At 49.0% G+C, this 25,359-nt stretch overlaps 1 protein-coding gene across 4 annotated transcripts in view; it reads left to right on the top strand.

Moving 5' to 3' along the window:
• The window catches only part of LOC119449227 (putative phosphoenolpyruvate synthase), a 614,437-nt gene that overhangs the window by 527,836 nt on the left and 61,242 nt on the right, over positions 1–25,359 (top strand). For 2 of the 4 annotated variants that reach the window (XM_049666356.1, XM_049666355.1), the window contains exon 33: positions 7,275–7,338. The exons of the other annotated variants lie outside the window; for them this stretch is intronic. In XM_049666356.1, the coding sequence (XP_049522313.1) occupies positions 7,275–7,338 (64 nt within the window). The remainder of the gene's footprint in view (positions 1–7,274; positions 7,339–25,359) is intronic. 4 annotated transcript variants of the gene reach the window in all.

Here is a 25,359-nt window from a genome sequence, read left to right as displayed (position 1 = left end):
GAGCGAACGAGCAGAGCACACCCTCCCCTTGTTTTTGCAGCTAAGATCGCCTTGATGCGAGCGCCGGCACGAAGCTCAATTCGCTCGCTGCTGCTGCTGGGCTGACTCACTACATTGTATTGACAGCGATCGAGTTTCCGCGATCATCGAGTGAGATGCTTTCATGTTTGTTTGTGCCGCGTGACGCCAGGCATGTTAATTTAGTTAGTATACCTATGTTTACAAGTATATATTGTTATGAGCTAGTTGTCCGGCGGACAAAGAAGATGCTGAAGCGTAGAGCCGACGAGACGAGGAAGAAGTGAAACTGTGGTTCGCCATCTTTGTTGTTGCTGTCCAACTTTGAAGCCCGTATTCACAAACTGAACTTACCCTTAACTTATGACTTAAGTAGCCGATCGATGCTTAACGCGTTTCATAGACAAATGTTGTACTTAAGGTAAACTTTATTCGAGACTTGAGTGCCGGAAAGTAAAGTACAGCCATTGGCAACCTTAAGTGCGACTTTCGCTGCTCTCGCCTAGCAAGCAAGATGGCCGGCTGCTGCAGCAGCCTCACCGACTTTGCCGATTTCGCCGGACGTGTGTATGACATTACGGATGATGAGGCATACCAATACTCGCCGCCATACGGCCACGGCTTAGGGATCGACAGAATCCAATGGAAGTATACAATGACGCAGAATTCTCGGGGCGGTACCGCTTTTCCAAGCAAGCAGTGCTACGGCTGCTGAAATGCTGCCACTGGCCCGAAAAGACAACGAACGCGGTCACCCCGTGCCGCCGCTGCTCCAGCTTCTGATCGCGCTGCGATTCTACGGCGCCGGAACCTTTCAGGTTGTCACCGGGGACCTCGTTAACGTTAAATTAATGAAATAATTGTTTGATTATGAATTATTTATTTATGATTAATTAATTCGCCTTGGCGCTCGTTGGCCACATCTGGCCCTTGCGCCAATAAACCACATTAATCAATCAACCAATGCTTAATTATTTTAATTAATGCGTGCAACGAGTACCAGGGGCACGGCGCGTTCTTCTTCGGAACAGCTTGCTTTCTTTTTTCCATCGTCCGCGCGGGTTTAAAACACACAATACACACACATTCTCTACGGCCAAACACCGCACGTTTTAGCAAAAAAAAGAAAGTCGGGACGGCGACACAAACCGCAATGGCTCCGAGAACCAATGTGAACTTGTGGCCAGACGAGTTTGAGTAAAGTGCTAAAACCAAATAGTTCTTTGCATTTTACTCAGAAGAATGCGCGTGCAAGCTCTGCAACACTTATATGCGCAGTAATGTACTGCAAAAAAATATTTTTTTACGATTCAACCAATCGTACACGTAAATTATTTACGTACCCTCGACACCAGATGACATACTTGGCCCAAAAACTGTTACTTTCGAAAGTGATACTTAAGTATCGTTTTTTAAGTGCTCTCCTAAAACTTACCTAACCCTTGTACATTTCCCGCACTTATTGACGCCCTACTTAAGTTCCGTTTATGATTACGGGCCCTAGTCTCCTTGTACATAGTGTAAATAAACCCCCTTTTCTGTAAATCTCCCCGTAAAATCTTGGTGGAGGTGCGGGGTACATCATGAGCACATCACCGAACTTCGCAGCGGAAATCTCGTGGGCCCTTCGACCATGTCGACTGAGAGGCCCGCTGCTTCGGCTTCGGCTACCACAACACCGATTGTCTTCACCCAACTCCGGGGCCCTGGCATCCTTCTCGGGCGCTGACAACGTGTACGTCGAATACTCGCTAATCGAATACGAACGCGCCAGCAAGAGCAACCAGTGGGACCCGACTATAATGCTGCCTAACATGATTTATTACCTCAAGGTAATTGCCCATGTTTGGTTCCGAACACACGAGGAGGAATTTACCAGTTGGGACACTGGTAAGCAAAAACTGCAGGAACTCTTTGGGAAGCCAGTTGGCCGCCAGCGAGCCACCAAGAAGGAACTATCGTGCCGGGCCCAAGCATCTACTTCACCGTACGTTGTGTACATTCAAGATGTATTAGCACTCTGTCGGCGGGTCGATGACAAGATGCTCGAAGCTGACAAAGTCAGCCACATTCTTAAAGGCATCGCCGACGACCCCTTTATTGTGCTCGTATACAAGGACTGCTCGACGGTAGACGACATTATAAGAGAGTGCCGACGCTTTGAACAAGCAAAGAGCCGTCGTGTCCCAGAACAATTCGTTCGGCTCCCTATTACCGCCGCTAGCTCATTGTGTGAAGACGTCCAGCCCCCTGGTGCCGAAAACTTGCTACGTCTTGTCCGGCGCGAGATAGAGGCTGCGTCTCCATCGGTTCGCGCGGCACGTTCTTACGGCGAGTCCCGCCCTGCAGTATTTCTGATTCAAGCTGTCGTACGCGAAGAGCTGGCGAACGCAGGCATCCATCCGATCTGTTATGTAAGTAGCCCTACGGTCGGCAATTTATTTCTATGTCCACGCCCACAATCGACCTTCCTCGGATACCGCGACCCAAACCAGTGGCACACACATGACGACTAGCCAATATGCTTTAATTGCAAAGGAGTAGGTCATTTTTCCCGCCATTGTCGCTATCGTCGGATTTCGTCTCCTCATCCCGCATACGCTTACCGCCCAGAAGACAGCCGGTCCTCGCATTTTCATGCCCGCAATGACCTGCCGCACTGTGATGTTGCTGCTCCGACTCCGCGCTACGACCGCCGCTCGCCGTCCCCACACAACCGGCGTTCTCGCTCACCGATTGCCCGTCGATCACCGTCGCCATACCATCGCCGTCCCTCTTCGGAAAACTGACCGGTGCAGCTCCCGGAGGTGATGCTGCATTGGCCATCTGACCCGGAAATCCTCTGTTGACCCTGTCTACCCGACAAAACCTTTTGGTTTTGTCGCCTTTCTCGTCGTCTCCGCAAGGTTCTGACGCCCACGACGTCGCCTGTCGTTCGTGTAGCTGACGGCGGTGCATCTTGCGTCGTTGGGATGTGCACTGCGCGTGTGAGCTTCGCCAGCCACTAGACCTCATTTCTATTCGCCGTTCTACACCAGCGTCCGCATGAAGTCATCAGCGGCCACGACTTCCTAAGCACCCATTCTGCCCTCATCGACTACTCTTCTGGCCTTCTCCAGTTGGAACTTCCTTCTGTACCCGATCTCTCCACCGAGTCATCGCCGCGTTTATGTGTCGCCGAGTTTCTTCGCTTTTGACCTGCCGCCGCGACGTATGGCACACTGACCTCAGTTTCCGCCATTTATGACGGTGTCTACGTCATCGCTATTTCCCTAGACGCTCTTTTAACAAGGCATGTAGCTCTCCCTCACTCTGTTGTGACTGTTTCTGCGAACCGGGCATGTATCCCTATTCTGAACTTTGGACGCACTCCACAGTTTCTTCCCGAAGATATCAGGCTGGGAAGCATAGCGCCTTTAGACGCACACGACCCTCTGGCCCTTACAATCGATGCGCACCCGTCTTCTGGAAGCCCTCACATTAGTACTTCATTTGATGCACATTTTGTCGCCATGATCTCCCCAGACCTTTCGACTGTTCAGTCTGACCACCTTAGTCGCTTGCTAGCCGCTCACAGCGACGTTTTCGATTTTGCTTCGCCCCATCTCAGCCAGACAGAAGTTGTGTCTCATCGCACTGACACCGGCAATGCCAGTCCAATCCGTAGGCGTCCTTACCGAGTGTCTGCGACTGAACGGCGCGTAATTCAAACCGAAGTCGAGAAAATGCTTACAAAGGACATCATCGAACCATCTACAAGTCCTTGGGCGTCCCCTGTGGTGTTGTCAGAAAAAAAAGACAACACCTGGCAGTTCTGCGTCGACTGTCGCCATCTAAACAAGATTACTGAGAATCAAATGTACCCTCTGCCGCGAATTGACGACGCCCTCGACTCTTTGCACGGCGCACAGTACTTTTCTTCTAGAGACCTTCGGTGCGGCTATTGGCAAATCGCCGTTGACGAAAAACACAGGGAGAAGACCGCCTTTATAACACCCGATTGGCTCTACCAGTTCAAAGTTATGCCATTTGACTTGTGCAATGCCCCAGCAACATACGAAAAATTGATGGATTCACTTCGTGGTTTCAAGTGGTCTACTTGCCTGTGCTATCTCGATAACATCGTCATTTTCTCGCCTGCGTTCTCCAGTCATATAAGTAGACTCTCAGCTATTCTGCGCATCCTTCGCAATGCAGGTCTTCAACTTAACTCTGCCAAATGCCGCTTCGGTCGCCGAGAGATCACTGTACTTGGCCATCTTCTCGATGCTACAAGTATACGGCCTGACTCTGCCAAAGTCAGCGCCGTTGCCAACTTTCAGCCACCTCGCTCTACTCAGGACGTCCGTTCCTTTTTTGGCCTGTGTTCTTCGTTTCGGTGGTTTTTCGCGATTTTTTCTTCGGGTCCTGCACAAGCGTCCGCCTTCTCACAGCTGATTGGAATACTGACATCTCCCCCGGTGTTGGCTCATTTCGACGAATCTGCGACCACAGAAATCCGTTCTGTGGTCGCAGATTCGACCACAGAACGGAATCGGCCACGGAATCGGCGCACAAAACCACGGAATCGGCACAGTTCTAGCCCAACGCCAGCATGGCCAGGACTGCGTTATTGCTTATGCCAGTCGCCTTCTTTCTTCGGCTGAGCAGAACTATTCGATCACACAGAGAGAGTGTCTCGCTCTAGTTTGGGCCATCGCCAAGTTTCGCCCTTATCTCTACGGCCGACCCTTCACCATCATTACTGACCACCATGCTCTGTGATGGTTATCTTCTCTCAAAGATCCCACTGGTCTCCTTGGTCGTTGGGCACTGCGACTTCAAGAATACTCGTATACTGTCGTTTAAAAGTCTGGCCGCTTGCACCAGGGTGCCAACTGCCTCTGCAGATACCCCGTAGATCCACCGGACGCTGCTCTAAGCGACTCGAGCCCGTGTGTTCTTTCCATCTCTCAACTCTTCAACATCGCTGCCGAACAACGCCTTGACGCGTCTCTACGCAAGATCATCGAACATTTGCACTCCCACGCTCCTGATTCTTCCCTCCGCCTCTTTGTACTCTAAAATTACAGGTTATATCTCCGCAGTTTACTCCCGGACGGTCCTGACCTGTTGTTAGTCATCCCGGCTCCCCTCCGTTCCACTGTCCTGGCGCAGCTTCACGACGCATCAACGACGGCACATCTCGGCGTGTCACGCACATACGACCGCGCAAGTCGCTGTTTCTATTGGCCTGGAATGTCCCGGTCAGTGTGCCATTACGTGGGCTCATGCGACCTTTGTCAGCGTTCGAAAAAAGTCGAGTCTACCGCCTGCAGGCCATCTTCAGCCTCTGGACATTCCGTACGAGCCTTTTCACCGCGTCGGCTTCGATTTACTTGGTCCGTTTCCCCTATCCGCCTCTGGAAACAAGTGGGTCGCCGTTGCCACAGATCAGGCGACGCGGTTTGCCATTACGCGTGCACTTCCCACTAGCTGCGCCAACAACGTTGCAGACTTCTTGATGCATAACGTCATACTCCAGCACGGAGCTCCTCGGCAACTGCTCACTGACCGCGGCAGACAGTTCCTGTCAAGGGTGATCGATGACATTCTAAGATTCTGCGCGACTCAAAATAAACTGACTACGGCCTACCATCCACAGACGAATGGCTTGACAGAATGCCTGACCCGCACGCTCACCGACATGTTGGCCATGTTTGTGTCGGCCGACCATCACGACTGGGACGCTGCACAACCCTTTGTGACATTCGCGTACAAAACTTCCAGGCATGAGACCGCTGGCTAATTTCGCCGTTTTTTCTCTTATACGGTCGCGACCCCACATTGCCCATGGATACCCTCGTGTCTTCATGTGGGTGCCCACCCACTGAATATGCTCGAGAGACTATTGCACGTGCCGACCGTGCACGTCAAGTTGCTCGCACTCGATTTTCTGAGTATCAATTCTACCAGCAGTCTCCCTACAACAGCCACCACAGGACCACCCACTTTGTCCCTTGCTCGCTCGTTCTCCTCTGGCCCCCAGCACGACGTGTCGTATTATCCGAAAAAACTGCTCTTCCAGAACACCGGTCCATATCGCGTGTGCTGCCAAGTGACTGAGGTCATTATGAAATCGCTCCACTACTGCCTTCGCCATCCTCTGCTCATCCCCGTAAGGACATTGTACAGGTTGTCCGTCTCAAACCCTATATCGTGCCCCGGCCACCCCTTAATCCCTTGTGTGCTAGTTTTATTTTTTTCATGTCGCCTTCGTTTACCTGCGCCGAGTCGGTGCTTTCGCCGCCGGAGGGTAGTGTTATCAGCCAGTTGTCTGGCGGACAAAGATGCTGAAGGAGTGAAACTGTTGTTCGCTATCTTTGTTGTTGCTGTCCAACGTTTAGTATCCTTCTACATAGTGTAAATAAGCCCCCTTTACTGTAACTCCAAACCCGTAACCCCGAAACAATATGGTCCATAAAACTACTATCCTTAATTTGTACTGCTATCCACTAATTTGCCATCGCAATCGATGCTTCGCCTTTCCGGCGAAATTGCGACTTCTTTAGTGTCACCAGCTAACAAATGTTGAACGTTAACGCCCCGCGTAAGACCCACTGCATGTACCAGAATATTCTCGATTGTTGTAGCCGATTCTCTCTAATATCGCCTGAGCATGAGTAATCAGATTGGATGCGCAACGCGAGTAGTGTTGTAATTTCTGGAAGGTAAGCGAACACTATAGGTGTTACTGCATGACGTGTTGACCGCTAGTCAAGGACAAAGACAGAAAAAGAGAAACACGAAACGGCGACACGTCGTTTCGTGCTTATAATAATAATAATAATAATAATAATAATAATAATAATAATAATAATAATAATAATAATAATAATAATAATGATCTTTATTCGTGGATTTGCAGGGTACGTCCTTTTCTCTTTCTGTTTCTCTGTATTTGTCCTTGATTAGTGGTCAACATGTCATGCAGTAAACACCAACTAGGCCAAACTTAAGTTCTTCTCAAACTATGTATTAAGGTGGAGCCTTCAACGAGTCAGCTGACGTGTCTGCCCCGTACATCAGATTTCGACAATCGACGCATGTGCTCGCCGCTATTGTTTTGCACAAGTGTAACTTGTTTATGTGCGCACAGGTTCGCCCAATAAATAGTTTTGTGACCCGCCACTGTGCTACAGTCTAATTCCTCACCGTCGTGACAACTTGACAATAGCATCTTATTTCTGGATTCCTGAAGCGTTATCTACTTGCAGGCTCATATTGAAGCTTGTAATACCGAAAGCTCGGGGAGCAGTTGCAGCACGAGAGACAGCGAAGGTGAGTGTTGGCATCGACAACCTTGTTATTATTATTATTATTATTATTATTATTATTATTACTGTTAATATTGTTACGATGGGGTGTGTTTATTTAACAGATGAATTGATGAAAAGGGGCCGCGCCGACACCGAGCCGCTACCAAGACAAGTGCACTTCGTTCTCCTCTTCTTCCGTCCTTTTCGTAGCTTTAGCGTAACAATAATATTATTATTATTAGTAGTAGTATTGCTATTATTAGGTGGAAACGCTAACACAAGATTTGAGGACGAGCTGGCCTCACTACTCGGGAACTGGTGTTAGCCAAGTGCACAGATACAGAAGCCATTAGCAGGCGTCGCCGATCCTCCACTTACCGGTTCCCCTATCTTCCTAGTGTAGACCGCTTATAACGTAAGTCACCGGGGTCGCGAATATCCGCACTATAAGCAGTACCGCACTATGACCAAAACAACGATTTTATTGAGAAAGCAATTATAGGGACACTCCAGGCACATTTCTGCCATCACCGTGAGGTTCCGTATAAAGTCTAAGGGCGATAAAATCGTTGCCGCGCGCCTTATGCTGTTTATGCTAGTGAAACCATGAGAAGATGAGCCGGCGATCGCGGCTCAATCTCGCGCACGCTTTGGAGGAAAGCGGGAAGGAAGCGCGCTGAATTCTGTCGCGCGAAAAGCTCCCGGGGAAGGGAGGGGGGGCTCTACTTCACGCGCGCTCGGCCGCCGGGGCCGCTGTATCTTGAAAGCCATCTGCGACGGAGGCACAATCCGCCATGCGCTGTGTTTTCGCTGCTTAGTTCGCGTTGATGCTAGCCGCAGCACGGAGGTCAGTTCACTCACAACCGCACTTCCTCACTCCAGCGTTTTTACATCGAGTTTCCGCGGTCATCGAGTGAGATGTGTTCATGTTTGCTTGTGCGCGCTTCACACCATGCTTAGAGCCACGGCGGCGGAAACACTTTCGCGCGCTCCCGTCTTTGGGTCATTCTTCCTGCTCTGTGATAGGAATTCTGGGATACGTGGCTGGCGCGGCTCGGCGCGGCGGGCGAAAAATGGGAACGAGAGCTATTCACGCGCCAGTAACGTTGGAACGCACCTGACGGCGCCAGACACGCCGGTTGCGTCGTGTCGTTGGAGTATAGACGACGGTTGTTCGCCACCGTAACGTTGCGGAGCTCGGCGCGCGCGCGCGCTTGACGTCGGAGTATCTCTACGGCTTGAGGGGAGCGTTTGCCGTCTCGGTTGACTGCCGAACTTCCAGGCAGTCGCACTGTAACGGGTATTTCGTCTCCCGCAACTGCTCTATAAGCGATACGCGTATACATACGGTCTTTTTGGAAAATTAGCGGCAGTCTGAAAAAGCGTATTAAATCCGGTCATACACTATAAGCGGTTACGTTATAAGTGGTCTATATTGTACTACAGAGTAAAGACACTTGCTCAAGCACTAGTATGGAACCGCCGGTGTGCTGTAGATGTCTTCCCGAGTGCATTCTGGACAGGGAGGCCAGAGTCTCTATATAAAGTGAAAATTCACGTGACCGGTTGTCTACGTAACAAATGCTGTGTCACTGCCGCCCATTACAGCGTTACATTGAGAACAGCATAAGGAAAACACAAAAGCACCGCAAGTTAAGAATCGCGTGGGATGCTCTGTACCTCGTGCACATTCAAAATGCTTGTCGCAAACAAATGCTGAAAGCTATTATTCCTACAACTCCCAAAAAGGTTGCAAATTGCGCTGGTTGGAAAATAATACCGACAATCAAGCGCACTTGAAAGCGAACATGAAATTCGCAAAACACAAGACATCCCGTGTTTTTCGGATCCTTTCTTTGTTTTCGTGCCCGATTATGATCACTAATTCCTATATATTTCGCCATTACATAGAGGTCCATAATTCGGAGCTCCACATTGAATAATATTTTTTTAAGAATGTGCGAGCTACGTGAATACCGCTTAATATAGGGGAGTTATCCCATTGGTGGTCATTGCTCTAACAGTTGTACTCATTAAGAACAATTAGGCAAGATTACCAAATCTTGCCTAGTGTTTTAATTAGTTATGTGATGACTGCGCGAAAAGAGGGCTCGTAAGCACTAACGGGCACAATTTTTTTCCTCAACTGCGAAGTTTTATTTCTGAGAAAGTCGTATGGGCAAACTTTGTAACTTCGCGTCACATTCAGGTGGACGACAATTCCTCCCTTTTATGAGACTTCCTCCACTTTGCGGGATTCCGCAGAACTGATTTGTGATATTCTGTGTCCACGTGCTCCGAGTAGTTGAATAATTCGCCCTCGCGCTCTGGTCGGCTAGCCTCCTTGTCAGTTCAGATGGTAGAGTGACCACTCAGGAAATGCATTGGTCAGAGATTCGAATCACCGACTGGGACGAATTTTTCTCAACTACGAAGCTTTCTTTCGGAGAAACCCATACGGGTTTCCATTGTAGCTTCGTGCTACGTTCCCGTTGATGACAATTTTCTCTGTCTTAACGGGAAGAATAATGCAAAATAACGTACGTTTTAAGGATGTATGGCTCTGCAGTGGTTCGGATCACAGGGTTTCTCGCGAATTAGGTACGCTTTCTGTATCACAGCTCTCTATTCAAAATAATCAATTAGATCATGGCCCTTAGAATTGTTAGGTAAAGCTAATGAGTAAACATTAGGTAATTATGCTCTTGTGTATTGCTAACGTCCACGCACACAATTCCGTCAGGGGCCGGAAACATTCGCGCGATTTGCGTAGTTAAACGTTTTGAAAATTGTGATTGGTGCTGTATTGCTGCTACGTGCCAAAAAAAATGTGACAGGCCTGCGCGGCACACGCAGCACAGTCACAGCGTAAGCTGGTGGAGCGGCTCAAAAGTAGCTCCAATTTCGCCACCACGCACAACATGGTCTTCGCGGCAAAGTCTCTTCGCCTCGTTTTGACGAGAACGATCTGAACTGTCTGCCCGGCGTCGACGACGAGCTGTGGCTTGTAATGCTCTCTGCACAGCAGTCTGCTGAGCCCGATGATGCCTGGTTGTAGCCGCGCACGTAGCTCTACGATTCGCTTCTTCAGCAGCGGTTCGTACCTCGCGAGGAGACGCCATAATGTGTATCGAAGAGGTCTCCAGATTAAGTGGCGCACATCTCACATCGGGATCGCGTTGATTGCGCGCCTCGTCTGAATCGCATCTTGTCTGCGCCTGCTCAGGTTGCGTTTGCAGGGACCTTAACGAGATGGCGCCACCATACTGGCGGAGGCTGGAATCGCGTTCATTGCGCGCCTTGTCTGAATCGTATATCGTCGTCTGCGCCTGCGCACGCAGCGTTTGCAGGCGCATTGACTAGATGGCGCCACTATACTGGCAGAGGCTCGGGTCGTCTGCGCCTGCACGCCTGCCTAGGGTGCAATTATAGGGTATTTTTCCGCTGAATGATAGCAAGCGCCTGCGCGGCTCAGTGGTAAAGTATCCGACTCCCGTGCAGCAGGCCTGGGTTCGATCCCGGCGGAGACCGGGTACTTTTTTTCGAATTTCCGGCGATACGGGCAACGGCGCCGGCGGACACCATTGCGAACCGAAACGGCTATTGGAATGAGCCCATAACAGCTTACGCTGTAAAACATTGCAGACAAACTGAGAAGAGCTGCTGCGGTAGCTTATTGCTGCAATGCGTTCGGCCTTGCCGTCACCTGGCCTTCATTCACGACGCAAGGAAATCCAGGCTAAGCGAGCATTGAAACGATTTAATAAATGGAAACTAACTATTTGACAAAATACCCAGGAGCTCGGGGGGGCCCACAGCGCTGCCCGGCATATACGCGTCATGTTCGCGCATGCTTGCCCAGCGTTTATGCGGCACGCTCCCTGCAGCGGCAATGGGATTACGCTGCTGGGACCGAGGTCATTGGTTCGATCCCGGCTTCAGCGTTCGCATTTCGATGGCGTCGATGCAAAACCACCCGTGCATTTCATTTTATTCCGATAGAAATTATATGGACGCTCCAAGCGCGTTCCTACAGTCGCCGTCGTTGTCGCCGTGAGTTTCCGTATAAAGTATAATGGTAAAATCATCGCCGCGCGCCGAGTGCTGTATGTTCGAGTGAAAGCGCGCGAGGTACTCCAGCTTTCACGGAGAGCGAACGCACGGCGGAGAGCAAATGCGACGTCTCCCGTCGGGCGAAAGGCCGTAGGAGGAAAGGGAAGGCGACGCTTAGCTGCGGCTCTAACTACGTATCTTGCGACCGGGCACATGGGGAACTGGCGACTCAATCACCCACGCGAAATGAGCAAAGCGGAAAGGCAGCGCAGGAGGGAGGGGGCCCGGCTTCTACTCTGCCTGCAACTGCGTACTTGTACTTCGCATGACTGAAGTCTGTCGCTCGCACCGTATCTTGAAAGCGATCTCCACATGGCACTCACCTTTGTATGCGCTGTACTTTCGCCGCTCAGTTTCCGTTGAAGCGATAGACCACACGAATCTTCGGTCGCTGCTCGCGCCATGCATGCTCACGCCAGCGTTTTGACAGTGCTTGACTGCGTTCATCGAGTGTGATCGATTCATCATTGCTTGTGCAAGCTGACACCATGCTTTTTAATTCACTTAGTAAGCGAATGTGTTCAAGTTTATGCATCCGATAAAACTACTATCCTTACTCCGCATACTCTACTGGTAAATTTGCTATCGCAATTGATGATTCGCCTTTTGGGCGAAACTCCTACTTTTTTGTCAGGTTCAAAAACTCCAGGCGATCAGAATAATTCCAAGTCCGCCACTACAGCTTGCCTCATAATCAATTTAATGACCGGACAACCCTGTGCCGGAGATAGGAGAGTCACGCTCAGCGGAAACCAGTGCCTCAACAGTGCCTAAGCGATTATGTCCCTAGGCACCTAGGAGCTCCACGATTGCCATGACAACACGTGTTAAGCGGAAGTCACGTGACCCGCAGTGCCATGCCCCGCTGTACCTACTAGAAATTGTAAAGTCGCTTCCCGGCGTGGCGGGTTCGGCTGTCTTAGCTGCATTGGCATCGGTGCCAGCTCCGTTCGCGGTGCTCGCCTCGATGGTTCACCATTGCTTTGCGGAATGGTGGCCCTCAGCTGCATTTCTGCGTTAGCTAGCTTTTCTTCTACCTCCTTCCTCTGCCTCTGCTCGCTTTTAAGTTCCTTTTCTAGCTTTCCAACCCGCTTAGCGAGCTTATCCTGCTCCTGATCTAGACGGTCTAGCCGCGACCCTAGCACACACATCCAACAGGTAAAATCTGCAACGTTCGCTTCGCGTGCTGACTCAAACCGCGCTTCTTCCAACGCGTAAGAACACTCGCACTCAGAACAACGCACGCGTGGATTCCCCCTAGTCCCAACCATCATCTTGTACTAACAAGGTGTAGATGTGACAAATTGCAATTATTCATTACCTACTTTTACCTAAGCGAAAAGACCAAGAAATTGAAAAGCACGAAAATAATGTATAAAGATTGTTTGGTTAAGCTAACACTATTAAAAAGACAAAGAGCAAAATACAAAATAAGAGAACTTATCCCTTTGGCACGCGGCTCCTGCTGCGCTAAGACGGCACCTCAACTCGACACGTCAGCTCCCGTCGGCTTCACTCGTGAGAGTCTCCACCAATCCTGCCCAGGATGCGAGCGCCATCTGGATATCATTTTCGCAAGTAAGCTACCTGAGCTCGCAGCTGTAGGTCTGATATAAATGCTGGAAAATGGGTTTGTGTTTGAGTTTCCTCGTAACAGAATTACGTTTTCTCGTACATTCAAAATAAAATACCACACCACCATGTCTGTAGGCTGTGGTTAAGTCGTACTTTCCCATTTTTCTGACGGATTTCACTGTGAGAAATTCAATTTTTGTTCACCAATACCTTGCACCACGTGGAGGGCCTTTGCGGTGGGGGTGGTTGGGGATGATTTTCTCCGTCGCGGACGCCGACTTCTACGCCGACGCCTGATTTTCTGCGACTAGGGGCCCTTAACGCTGTCGCGTTAATATTCGTTCCGGGAATTGTGTGAGAACTAGAAAAATAGAACTCACTTCGCCAGATGCGTGATCCGTTCCTGCAAAATACAACTCTGAAGTCAGCTGTTCATAAAATAACCGGCTATTATCAGTTTTCTCGCTCCACCACAGCAGCGATGCCGACCTTCACGAGAAATGTTCATGTACGCAGAATTCGTGGGTCCATTCTTGGAAGAAGGTCTGCCATCGCGTGTTCTGAATTTCTGCGGAGTGTCACTACGTGTACGCACAGAAGCCACTCCTACACTAGCGTGAACAGTGCAGAACTTTTTCCAACGCACATCTTTGCCGCAGTCTCTACCAATCCGGTTCGCAGTCGGTTTGCGCGTCAAAACGCCTCGCTGCTTATCGTACCTCTCCTCGCGACAGCTCTTTGCTGTATACAATGTATAACTGCTGAACGCTGTCCGATAAAGACGATCTTCACAGGCTTGAAGTGATCAAGAGTAGTCGAACAAGGGGTGCCTCTGGTCTAAATAACCGAGGCCGACACCATGGCTGGTGGACGATGGTGACAGGCGAGATATGCTGCGTTCTCTCTGCAACACCTTCCCTGCCTACGACAAGAAATTGCGTGAGAAATGCGTGACATGGCGCAGTACAAGGCACAGTCGCAAGAGACAGCCTCGTCCTGGTGGGTCATTTCAGATGGCCAGTGGTAGAACATCTTTCGATTCCGCTATAGTATCACGTTCAGCTCGATGGAGTCTAAATCCGAGGCTCGCAGGTCCACTCCCTTGAAGTGGCCGCACCAATGTACATTGCGCCCAGTGTACGCGTTACTTGGTGGCCCTAATCTCCGTCGCTATCGATTCGCCACGATCGTTTAGGAAATATTCAAAAACAGCTGTAGATAGTGCCGGCTAGCTGATTCTTAATCTTCATTTTGGCGCATTTTGTGAGGAGCTGGATGAGTGTCAGCCTGTCGCCCTACGGATCAGGGAGAGAACAATTGTATTGCTGAAAGTGGTGGTGCAGCACTATGTCCTAGATGCAGCGGCCGGTACTCTGGAACGCTGTACTAGTTGAATGTAGCCGGTCTCTTTTGACTAGCACGGTGCCTGCAGCGTCAAACAGCCGACGAGAAAAAAGTTTATCGCGTAGAGATACTCCAAGTTCAGGTCATTCCTCTAAAGCATTCATCAGCTACAGATAGCGGACAAACCGACATGCACCTGCCTCTAGCATCGAACATTGCATACCGTGGATGAACTGCTGCATCGACACTACAACGTTTTATTGCGATAGCAATTATATGGACACTCCAAAGCAGATTTCTGCCGTCGGCGTCGCCGTCGCCGTTGCCGTCGCCGTCGCCGTCGCCGTCGCCGTGAGGTTCCGTATGACGTCAATGGAGATGAAATCGTCGCCACGCGCCGCCGAACGCTGTATGTGCGAGTGAAAGGGCGCGAGGGACGCGCGCTTTCACGGGGAGTGAACGCACGGCGGAGAACAAACGCGCGTTCTGTGCCGTGCTCCATTAAGGGCTGCAGAAGTAGGCGTCTCTTTCCTCCTTTACAATCACCATATATGTAGAGCAAACGCGCTTTCTTCTGACGCACGAAAGGCCATGGGGGGGGGGGGGGCAGGGAAGGGAGGCGACGTTTAGCTGCGGCACCAAGTGCCTATTTATATCAGAGGCTCCGGCAACAGTCACCAACGCCGCACGCATTTTGTGCGAACGCGGGCAAAACGCCGACGGCGTCGACAACAGTGCTGTGTGTTGCCGGTGCTGCTGCATGTCCAAGTTTGTACAGCGGATAAAACTACTATCCTTACTCCGTATAGCTCTCTACTAAGTTGCTATCGCAATTGATGCTTCGCCTTTCGGGTGAAACTGCGACAACTTTTTTCATTTCCACTCGCCCTCTCCCCCGCATTCTGTGAAAAAATGTCGCAGTTTCACCCGAAAGGCGAAGTATCAATTGCGACAGCAAATGAGTAGAGAGCTATACGGAGTAAGGATAGTAGTTTTATCAGCTGTATAAACTTGGACATGCAGCAGCACCAGCAACGCGCAGAACTGTTGTCGACGCCGTCGGCGTTTTGCCCGCGTTCGCACGGAACGCGCGCGGCGTTTTTATATAAATACGCATTTGGTGCCGCAGCTAAACGTCGCCTCCCCTCCCTCCCTCCCTCCCGTCTCCGCACGGCATTTCGCGCCACGGAAGAAGTCGCGTTTGCTCTCTATATATGGTGGTTGTAACGGAGGAAAGAGACGCAGCCCTTCAGGGAGCACGGCGCAGAACGCGCGTTTGTTCGCCGACGTGCGTTCGCTCCCTGTGAAAGCGCGCGTCCCTCGCGGCCTTTCACTCGCACATACAGCGTCCGGAGCGCGGCGACGATTTCATGGCCGTTGACGTCATACGGAACCTCACGGCGACGGCGACGACGACGGCGACGCCGATGGCAGAAATCCGCTTTGGAGTGTCCATATAATTGCTATCGCAATAAAATTCTAGGGCGCTTAAGCTTTGCCTTTACGAGTGGAACGCGATAGCGTTATCGGGCTCCATTCGCATCACATTTTTCTTTATGAGTAGGCTTGACTGCAACACACAACGTGGGAAAGCCAGCTTATAAGGATCAAGCTTACACGGATCCCCTTAAAGTCGGCTTCGCTTTTAAAGACAAATGCATTGCTGGGAAGAGATTTTCACAGAAGCAATTTAAGCCGTTTTATATCAAAATGTGAAGGCACTAGGACCTTTTGCTATTATTTAATTAAATCTTTGCTGCTGCCCTGTGGCGCGAGCGTGTCCAAAATTTAGAAAGGCTCGGTTTTCAACATTCCCCTCAATGTTGCCTAGAACCAAAGTACAGCGAAACACCATCAGAATTGGAGGACTCTTAAGCTTGGCCTTTAAGAGTGGAACGCGATAGCATTTAAAGATCCCTGGCTGCTTATCAGGCTTTTTTCTCGTATATTCCAGTTACAATCAGACGCTATCACATCTGTAGGTTGTGTTTAAGTCGCATTTTACGATTTTTCTGACGGCTTTTACTTTGAGAAATTCAATTTTTGTTCACTAACACCTTGCGCCACGCGGAAGGCCTGTGTGGTCGGGGTGGTTCGAAATGACGCGGTTCGGCATGATTTCCGCCACACGCCGATGCTTAAAAGTCCACACCGATGCCGAATTTTCTGTGACACGGGGCCCTTAACGCTATCGCGTTAAAATTCTTTTGTGGTTCTTGACGCCTCCAATTATGACATCTGAGTGTAGTTAAGAATGCTTTCTTTTGCAACGGTTCTTTTAGTGCTTGTGGCGCTTTCGAATGACAATCCTTGTGGTCTGACTACGATGGCCAACAGAGTCGATTTCTGTGGGTGCTGCAAATATCCTTGATCCGGTGCTGAAGTTGTGGTTGCTTCTGTGCGTTCTTGCTTTCTTCTCGGGTTTCCGATCTCATTTTACGTTCATGTTTGTGTTTTTTTTTGTGATAGCAATTATATGGACACTCCAAGCGCATTTTTGCCGTCGCCGTCGTAGTGATGTTCCCTATAAAGTCCAATGGCGATAAATTCGTCGCCGCGTGACGTGCGTTGTGTGCGTTAGTGAAAGCGTGCGAGGGTGAGCCGGCAACCACAGCTTAATCTCGTGCACGAGAGAGCGGAAGGTGGCCGGAAGCGCGCACTCTTCGTTCGCTCGCGGGGCACGGGGAGGAAGTGACGGAGACGGTATGGGTAGGGGGTGGGTTCTGCTCTTCCGACTGCTACTGACGGAGCTTCCGCTCGGGCACCGTATCTTGAAAGCGATCTGCTATGTGGCCGAAGTGTGCGCCGCGGGCACCTCATCTTCAAAGCGATCTTCGATGGGTACAAAGTGCAAAAGTGCATGCGCCGAGTGCCGGTAGCTTCGTATGCGCTGTGCTTTTGACGTTTAGTTCACGTTGAAGCGAGACGCGAGACAGCGTGAAGGTCAATTTGCCCGCTGCTGCTGGCGCGCATTCTCATTCCATCGTTTTAAACAGTTTCCGCGGTGATCGAGCAAGATGTGTTCATGTTTACCTGTGCGCGCGTGACACCGTGCTTGTTTATTTAGTTAGTAAGCGAATATTTACAACTTTATACGGCCGATAAAGCGACTATCCTTAGTTCGTATAGATGTCTGCTAGTTTGCTATCGCAATCGATGCTTTGCCTTCCGGGCGAAACTGCGACTTTTTTTGCATTTTACTTTTTCCCACAATCTTTTTCCATTCGAGTGCATGTTTATCGCTGTCCAAGCTGCCAGGTGGTTTCGATTTGTCCTTGTGGCCTTCTCGACTCCTTGACGACGATGTGTGGGTCTGTTCGGGCATACACTAATAATGTGCAAGCTCTGGTTTGACGTTATTATTGTGGTGAATGATAGTCTGGTTCTGCGGGATAATTCTGGCTGCTGCATCTTATCTAAAACAATCCTTTCGTCTTGATTCATCCGCGCACTTCGTTTCTCGCTTCATTTACCCTTTGTTTGCCTTTTTGACATATGTTCACATTTCTTTAGCAGTGGTGTCAGATGACTCCTCAGTTCCAGTTAAAGGACATCTGCGGACACCTTCAGGGCTCTAACCACCGACAGAGAACAGAGCATCTCGTTGTTAAACGGCTTTTGTGGCACAACTGAAATCACCTCTTTGAGATTTCTGCGCCTAGTCTGCTTTTAGCATCGCGTCTTCCGTGCACGCGCTTACTGCGACAATTTAACTACATAAGGAAGGTTCATTTCTCGCAGCGTTCTTCAATCTGACTGTTCTAGCTTCATCGTTACCTATGGGCATCCCCTTGTCATGCGAATAAAGCAAGCTCCGTGGCCTACTTGTTAAAAAGCTCTGTTGGCATAGCAAATGTATACAATTGTTTCTTCTCTGACTGTGCCGATAATACTTCGAACTTCGCTTTGCCGCTGAAGTATTCACAATCCCCTGCGTCACTTTCTAGTTGCTAAAGATTAATAACGCCACGAATCTGATAATCTACTTTCCTCATGCCCTTCCGCATTAATTCAAGATGTAAGAAAAGTTTCCTTAGCTTACAGAGTTTTAATAGCGTAGATGAAAGTATTCTTTCACTTTCCTTCGTGGCTTCTTCGATGTCAGCGCGCAAGGACTTCCCTTTAAGTCTCAGCTGCTGCGTTTCCTCGTGTTCAGTCCTTTCTATCTGGTTGGTGCTCGCGAGTCCTACTTCAAGGACGCTACATATTTCTTCTTCATCGACATCACGCTTCCTCCCATTTTCGATACCACAGGGTGGACGCTGGTTGCTCTAAATGCAAGGTCATCAGGATGGCTCACATTCAAATACCTCACCATTCCGGCCTCACAAACCTAGGAGTGGCGGTCGCCATGGTGGTGCCGCATATCGGCAGTTACACAGCTGGTCAATTCAAGGGCAAAGCGGCCAGGATCATACTTCGAATTAAAACTCGCCCTGCCGACCCTGCGAGCCTCGAAGTCGTCGTCATAAGGGTGGTTTGACATGTACTCCTTCAATGTACGGATTGCTTCAAGAGCTAGTTTACATGAGAGGTGTCGACGAATAAATTCATCACTCGGGACTTGCGCGCCTGAAAGTTGCCGTCGCCGTTCTTTTTGCATAGATAGGCAGGCCAGTGGCTGCTCTGAGGGCTGCGCCGAGAGAATGTGTCTCGTTCATTTCCATGGGCCTTGCCAACTCCGGCCTGTCGCACTGAACGGCAAGGTTAGACAGGAGCCGAAGCAAGCGGAAGGGGCTCCCGCCTCGCGAACCTCCAGACGACCCTTGCAGCTGCGTTCACCTATGGTTTAGCAGTCTGAGTCACAGTTCCAGCCGCACTAGCAGTGGCGGGTTTCACGGCACAAGATGAAAATAACCGAGACCGACGCCATGGCTGCCCCCCTCTTCGTTCTTTAATTACACCCACTGAGAACGATAATGATAGGCGTGAAATGCTACCTTCTTCTGTTTGCAACATCTTGCCGCACGCAACAAGAAATGGCGTGTGAAATAATCCCAGAAGGACTGACATTCACTGAAATCACCGTCGAAAGTCTGCATCTGGAGCTTCAGCAGAATGGCAGAGCGATGACGCGGCTATCTCATTTGGCACGTAGCGTCTGCGGAACCTTGAAAGAGGGCATTGTCCTGAGCGCCTCCAGCTGCCTAAAAAACCACGCTGGTGGTCTGTCAACGTTCTTGCAACGAGAACTGGGCACGCGACACGGGGTACATGATCTTGTTGTTGTAACCATGCACCGTTTTCACTTCCTGGTCGAGGCTCTTTCCTTCCGTGCCTGCAAGAATGGTGTCAAGCAGATTTGATACCATTCTGGGGTTTTACGTGCCAAAACCATGATATTATAAGGAGACACGCCGTAGTGAGGGACTCCGGGTAATTTTTTTACCAACGGGGGTTCTTTAAGGTGCACCCAAAGCACGGTGCGCGGGTTTTTTTTTTTTGCATTTGGCCCCCATGGAAATGCGGCCCAGTCATGATTTGACTATGCCTGCCGTATGCACTCCAACCCAATTTTATTCTTCTGTAAATTTCTTTCTCATGATCAGGGTTCCCTGTGAGTAAGCGACCTAGATAAACGCACTCTGCATGCGTACTCTGTAAGTTTACCACTGTCGTTGAAAAGAAAAGTGTACAATCAATGCATCCTACCGGTGCTAACATATGGAGCAGAAACTTGGAGGATAACAAAGAAGCTCGCGAACAAGTAAAGGACCGCGCAAAGCACCATGGAACGAAACATGTTAGGCCTAACGTTAAAACACAGGGAGAGAGCGGTGTGGATCAGAGGGCAAATGGGGATAGCCGATATTCTAGCTGACACCAAGAGAAAAAAAAGTTGTCGCAGTTTCACCTGAAAGGCGAAGCATCAATTGCGATAGCAAATTTGTAGAGAGCTATACGGAGTAATGATAGTAGCTTTATCAGCTGTATGAACTTGGACGTTGGATGCGTGTGGCGTTGTTGACTGTTGCCGGAGCCTCTTATAAAAATAGGCACTTGGTGACGCAGCTAAACGTCGCCTCCCTTCCCTCCCCCTCCCTTCCTCCCCACGGCCTTTCGCGCGTCGTAAGAAGGCGCGTTTGCTCTACAACTTTGGTGATTGTAAAGGAGGAAAGAGACGCCTACTTCTGCAGCCCTTAAGGGAGCACGGCACAGAACGCGCGTTTGTTCTCCGCCGTGCGTTAACTCCCCGTGAAAGCGCGCGTTCCTCGCGCCCTTTCACTCGCACATACAGCGTTCGGCGCGCGGCCACGATTTCATCTCCATTGACGTCATACGGAACCTCACGGCGACGGCGACGACGACGCCGACGGCAGAAATCTGCTTTGGAGTGCTCATATAATTGCTATTGCAATAAAATGGAAGCTGGGCAGGCCATGTAATGCGTAGGATGAATAACCGGTGGACCATTAGAGTTACAGTATGGATTACAAAATGGATTGGTGGTGGCAGTGGAGCAGAGGTAGAATACCCGGCCTCAAATATGAAGGTCGTAAGTTTGAATCCTACTCCAGTCCACCACATTTTAAGGCATGGAGTGGTGCCTGACACCGGCAAGAAAAAATATATATATCGCCGAGAGCTAGTGGGGCTATACAAGTTCAGGTGCAACCAAACTAGGAAGGCCCACTAAGCTTCATCAAAGTCACTCCCTCACCAGAACAGGAATTGGCTTCCCTGGTGCAGTATTCGGCCACTACCTCCCTCATGACTCCGACAATTAACCCATGGCCCTCAGTTCCCAGTGGCTGCGGAGCACCTGACCAAGGCGGCGGTCAGACCTGCTACGCGGCAGAGGGTGCTAAGAATCTCTGGGTCAAGACAGGCCGCCAATGGAAACTGAACCTGGCAACGTTCAACACGCGCACCCTCTCGAGTGAGGCTAGCTTAGCAGGACTATTTGAAGAATTATCAGGCATTTCCTGGGACATTATTGGCCTTAGTGAGGTTAGAAGAACTGGTGAGGCTTACACAGTGCTGACTAACGGCCACGTCCTCTGCTACAGAGGTCTTCCAGATAAAAAAGAATCAAGGGTAGGACTTATAGTGCATAACAACATAGCGGGCAACATTGATGAATTCTACAGCTATAATGAGAGGGTAGCAGTCGTCGTAATAAAGCTGAATAGGAGGCACAAAATGAAGGTAGTACAAGGCGCAAGTTGGAATACGCTAGCGCAAGACAGGGGTAATTGGAGATCGCAGGGAGAGGCCTTCGTCCTGCAGTGGACATAAATATAGGCTGATGATGATGATGATGACAAGCCTATGCCCCAACCTCTAGTCACGATGCTGAAGAAATAGAACAGTTTTATGAAGATGTTGAACTAGCAATGAGAAAGGTGCAAACTATATACGTTTATTATATACGGTTACTATAAACGTATTATTTATACGTTAGTCATGGGCGACTTGAATGCAAAAGTGGGGAAAAAGCAGGTTGGTGAGCAAGCTATTGGCAACTACGGCATCGATTCTAGGAATGCAAGAGGAGAGATGTTAGTAGAATTCGCGGAAAGGAATAGGCTCCGAATAATGAACACCTTCTTCAGAAAGCGCAGCAACAGGAAGTGTACCTGAAAAAGCCCTAATGGAGAAACAAGGAATGAAATAGATTTCATACTCTCTGCCGATCCAAGCATAGTGCAGGATGTAGAAGTGTTAGGTAAGGTTAAGTGCAGTGACCATAGGATAGTGAGGTCTAGGATTTCTCTCAATTTGAAGAGAGAGAGAGAGTGAAATTAGTCAAGAGGAAACAGGCCAACCTAGAGGCAGTAAGGGTAAAAGCAGACCAATTCAGGATGGTGCTTGCAAACAAATATGCAGCTTTAGAAAAGGAAGATAAAGACAACATAGAGGTAATGAATGAAACCGTAACTAGGTTGATCTCAGAAGCAGCAATTGAAGGGGGAGGTAGGGCACCAAGGCAACCAGTAGGTAAGCTCTCCCAAGAAACAAAGGACCTAATAAAGAAACGACAGAAGATGAAAATGTCCAACTCAAGAGATCAGATAGAATTCGCTGAACTGTCAAAACTAATCAACAAGAAAAAAGTAAGGGATATTCGAAATTATCACGTGGGAAAGATTGAGGAAGCCCTAAAATATGGACGCAGCATTAAATCAGTAAGAAGAAAGTTTGCCATAAGACAAGGCAAGATGTATGCACTGAAAGATAAGCATCGTAATATCATCAGCAATTTCGATGACATAGTAAAAGCAGCGGAAGAATGCTATACTGACCTCTACAGTGCCCAAAATAGCCGCCCTACTTTCATTCAAAATAGTGATGAACCGGATACAGAGGCTCCTTCTATAACTAGCGCAGAAGTTAGAAGGGCCTTGATAGACATGACCAGGGGAAAGCTGCTGGAGAAGACGAATAACAGTAGATTTAATCAAAGATGGAGGAGATATCATGCTTGAAAAGCTTGCGGCCCTTTATACGCAATGCCTCACAACTTCATGTGTACCAGAGAGCTGGAAGAACGCCAACATTATACCAATCCATAAGAAGGGAGACGTTAAAGAACTGAAGAATTAAAGACCCATTAGCTTGCTTTCAGTATTGTATAAAATATTCACCAAGATAATTTCCGATAGAATCAGGGCAACACTTGACTTCAGCCAACCAAGAGAACAGGCTGGCTTCAGGAAGGGATATTCTACGATGGATCATATCCATATCATAAATCAGGTAATCGAGAAATCTGCGGAGTACAATCAACCTCTCTACATGGCTTTCATAGATTATGAAAAGGCATTTGATTCAGTAGAGATACCAGCAGTCATAGAGGCATTGCGTAATCAAGATGTACAGGAGGCATACGCGAATATCTTAGCAAACATCTACAAGGATTCCACAGCTACCTTGGTTCTCCACAAGAAAAGTAGAAAGTTACCTATCAAGAAAGGGGTCAGGCAAGGAGACACAATCTCTCCAATGCTATTCACTGCAGGCTTAGAAGTATTCAAGCTCTTAGACTGGGAAGGCTAAGGAGTGAGGATCAACGGCGAATATCTCAGCAACCTTCGGTTTGCAGATGACACTGTCTTATTTAGCAACAATGGAGACGAATACAACAAATGATTCAGGACCTTAATTGAGAAAGTGTAAGAATTGGGTTGAATATTAACATGCAGAAGACAAAGATAATGTTCAATAGCCTGGCAAGGGAACAAGAATTCAGGATCGCCAGTCAGCCTCTAGAGTCTGTAAAGGAGTACGTTTATCTAGGTCAATTACTCACAGGGGACCCTGATCACGAGAAAGAAATTTACAGAAGAATAAAATTGGGTTGGAGTGCATACGGCAGGCATTACCAAATCCTGACGGGGAGATTACCACTGTCGTTGAAAAGAAAAGACTACAATCATTGCATTCTACCGGTGCTAACATATGGGGCAGAAACTTGGAGGTTAACAAAGAAGCTCGAGAACAAGTTAGGGACCGCACAAAGAGTGATGGAACGAAAAATCTTAGGACTAACGTTAAGAGACAGGAAGAGAGCGGTGTGGATCAGAGAACAAACGGGGATAGCCGATATTCTAGTTGACAGTAAGCGGAAGAAATGGAGCAAGGCAGGCCATGTAATGCGTAGTATGGATAACCGGTGGACCATTAGGGTTACAGAATGGATACCAAGAGAAGGGAAGCGCAGTCGAGGTGGCAGAAAACCAGATGGGATGGTGAAATTAGGAAATTTGCAGGCGGAAGTTGGAATACGCTAGTGCAAGACAGGGGTAATTTAAGATCGCAGGGAGAGGCCTTCGTCCTGCAGTGGACATAAAATATAGGCTGATGATGATGATGATGGATTCCAAGAGAAGGGAAGCGCAGTCGAGGACGGGAGAAAACTATATGGGGTGATGAAGTTAGGAAATTTGCAAGCGCAAGTTGGAATCGGCTAGCGCAAGGCACAGGTAATGGGAGATCGCAGGGAGAAGGCTTCGTCCTGCAGTGGGCATAAATATAGGCTGATGATGTTGATGTTGAAATGCGGCCGCCGCTCGATCTTAGCAGCGCAATACCAAAGCCACTACGCCACCACCGTATAGGTCGGATTTGACAATTCGACTTCCTTGGCTATAATGTAGTCGATGTGGCCGCGGACCTGGAAAGCGTCGGAATCCGGTTGCTACAGCAGGTCCGTCAATAGCAATAGGGTTCGCGTTGCACACGCTCTGACTGCACCGCGCTTCTTCCGCAGCTCGTCCGAGTTCGCCATGGCCATGGTACCAGATTTCGTCAGACACACGGCGAAAATTGCCCTCATGGAAGTGCGTGCAATGCGCCCGAATTGTGTTTCAGCATTGAGGTCATGGGTTGCACTCGATTTACACATTTGCTTGTAGTACACGTTAAAAATGGGTAATTGCGTAAAAAGAATTAGTATCCTGAAAGTGTAAAGTAAGCGCTGTGACCATGCGCCGCATGGTCACAGCGTCCGCAATACTTCTTGCTCCATCCAAGATGTCGAACGCAATATTAACGTTCAAGAAATTACTGACTACGCCTTTGATATGCATGACTGTGATCCTTGCTAATAGAGATAAGTGCTCCCAATCAAAGATAAGCAGACTTCTGCGTCGCAGGTTCCGAGAATTGTGTAGCAGGCAAGCTAATCCTGAATCACCCGAGTTTCCGATGAAGTACTGCGAATACGCTTGTCATTTGCCTCGACATTTTATACTTATGAATTCTGTACATGATCCATGCATGTGGACGCATTTAAATATTACCCGTGCCGGCATTTGCTCTGTGGGTTCGAAGACTTAAATATATTCCGGCATTTTGCAAGAATCAGCCTCCAATAGAACTGCTTAATAATCTAAGACTGAAAAATACTAAAGCGCAAGAAAGTACAAAGAATAAGACAAAATGGTTCCCTACCGTTCAAAATTTGACTGATTCATTTGCTGGCATAGTTGAAGCTTTGTCGCGGATTAGGAAAACTGCGCAAGGAAAATCAAAGGTGTGCAGAGAAGCAAATATAACTTGTTTCCTA

This window comes from Dermacentor silvarum, chromosome 4, assembly GCF_013339745.2.
Source record: "Dermacentor silvarum isolate Dsil-2018 chromosome 4, BIME_Dsil_1.4, whole genome shotgun sequence".
In the NCBI taxonomy this organism is placed as follows: Eukaryota; Metazoa; Arthropoda; class Arachnida; order Ixodida; family Ixodidae; genus Dermacentor; species Dermacentor silvarum.
The sequence above is the reverse complement of the archived record's forward strand: the minus strand, read 5'-3'. Positions and strand labels throughout refer to the sequence as shown.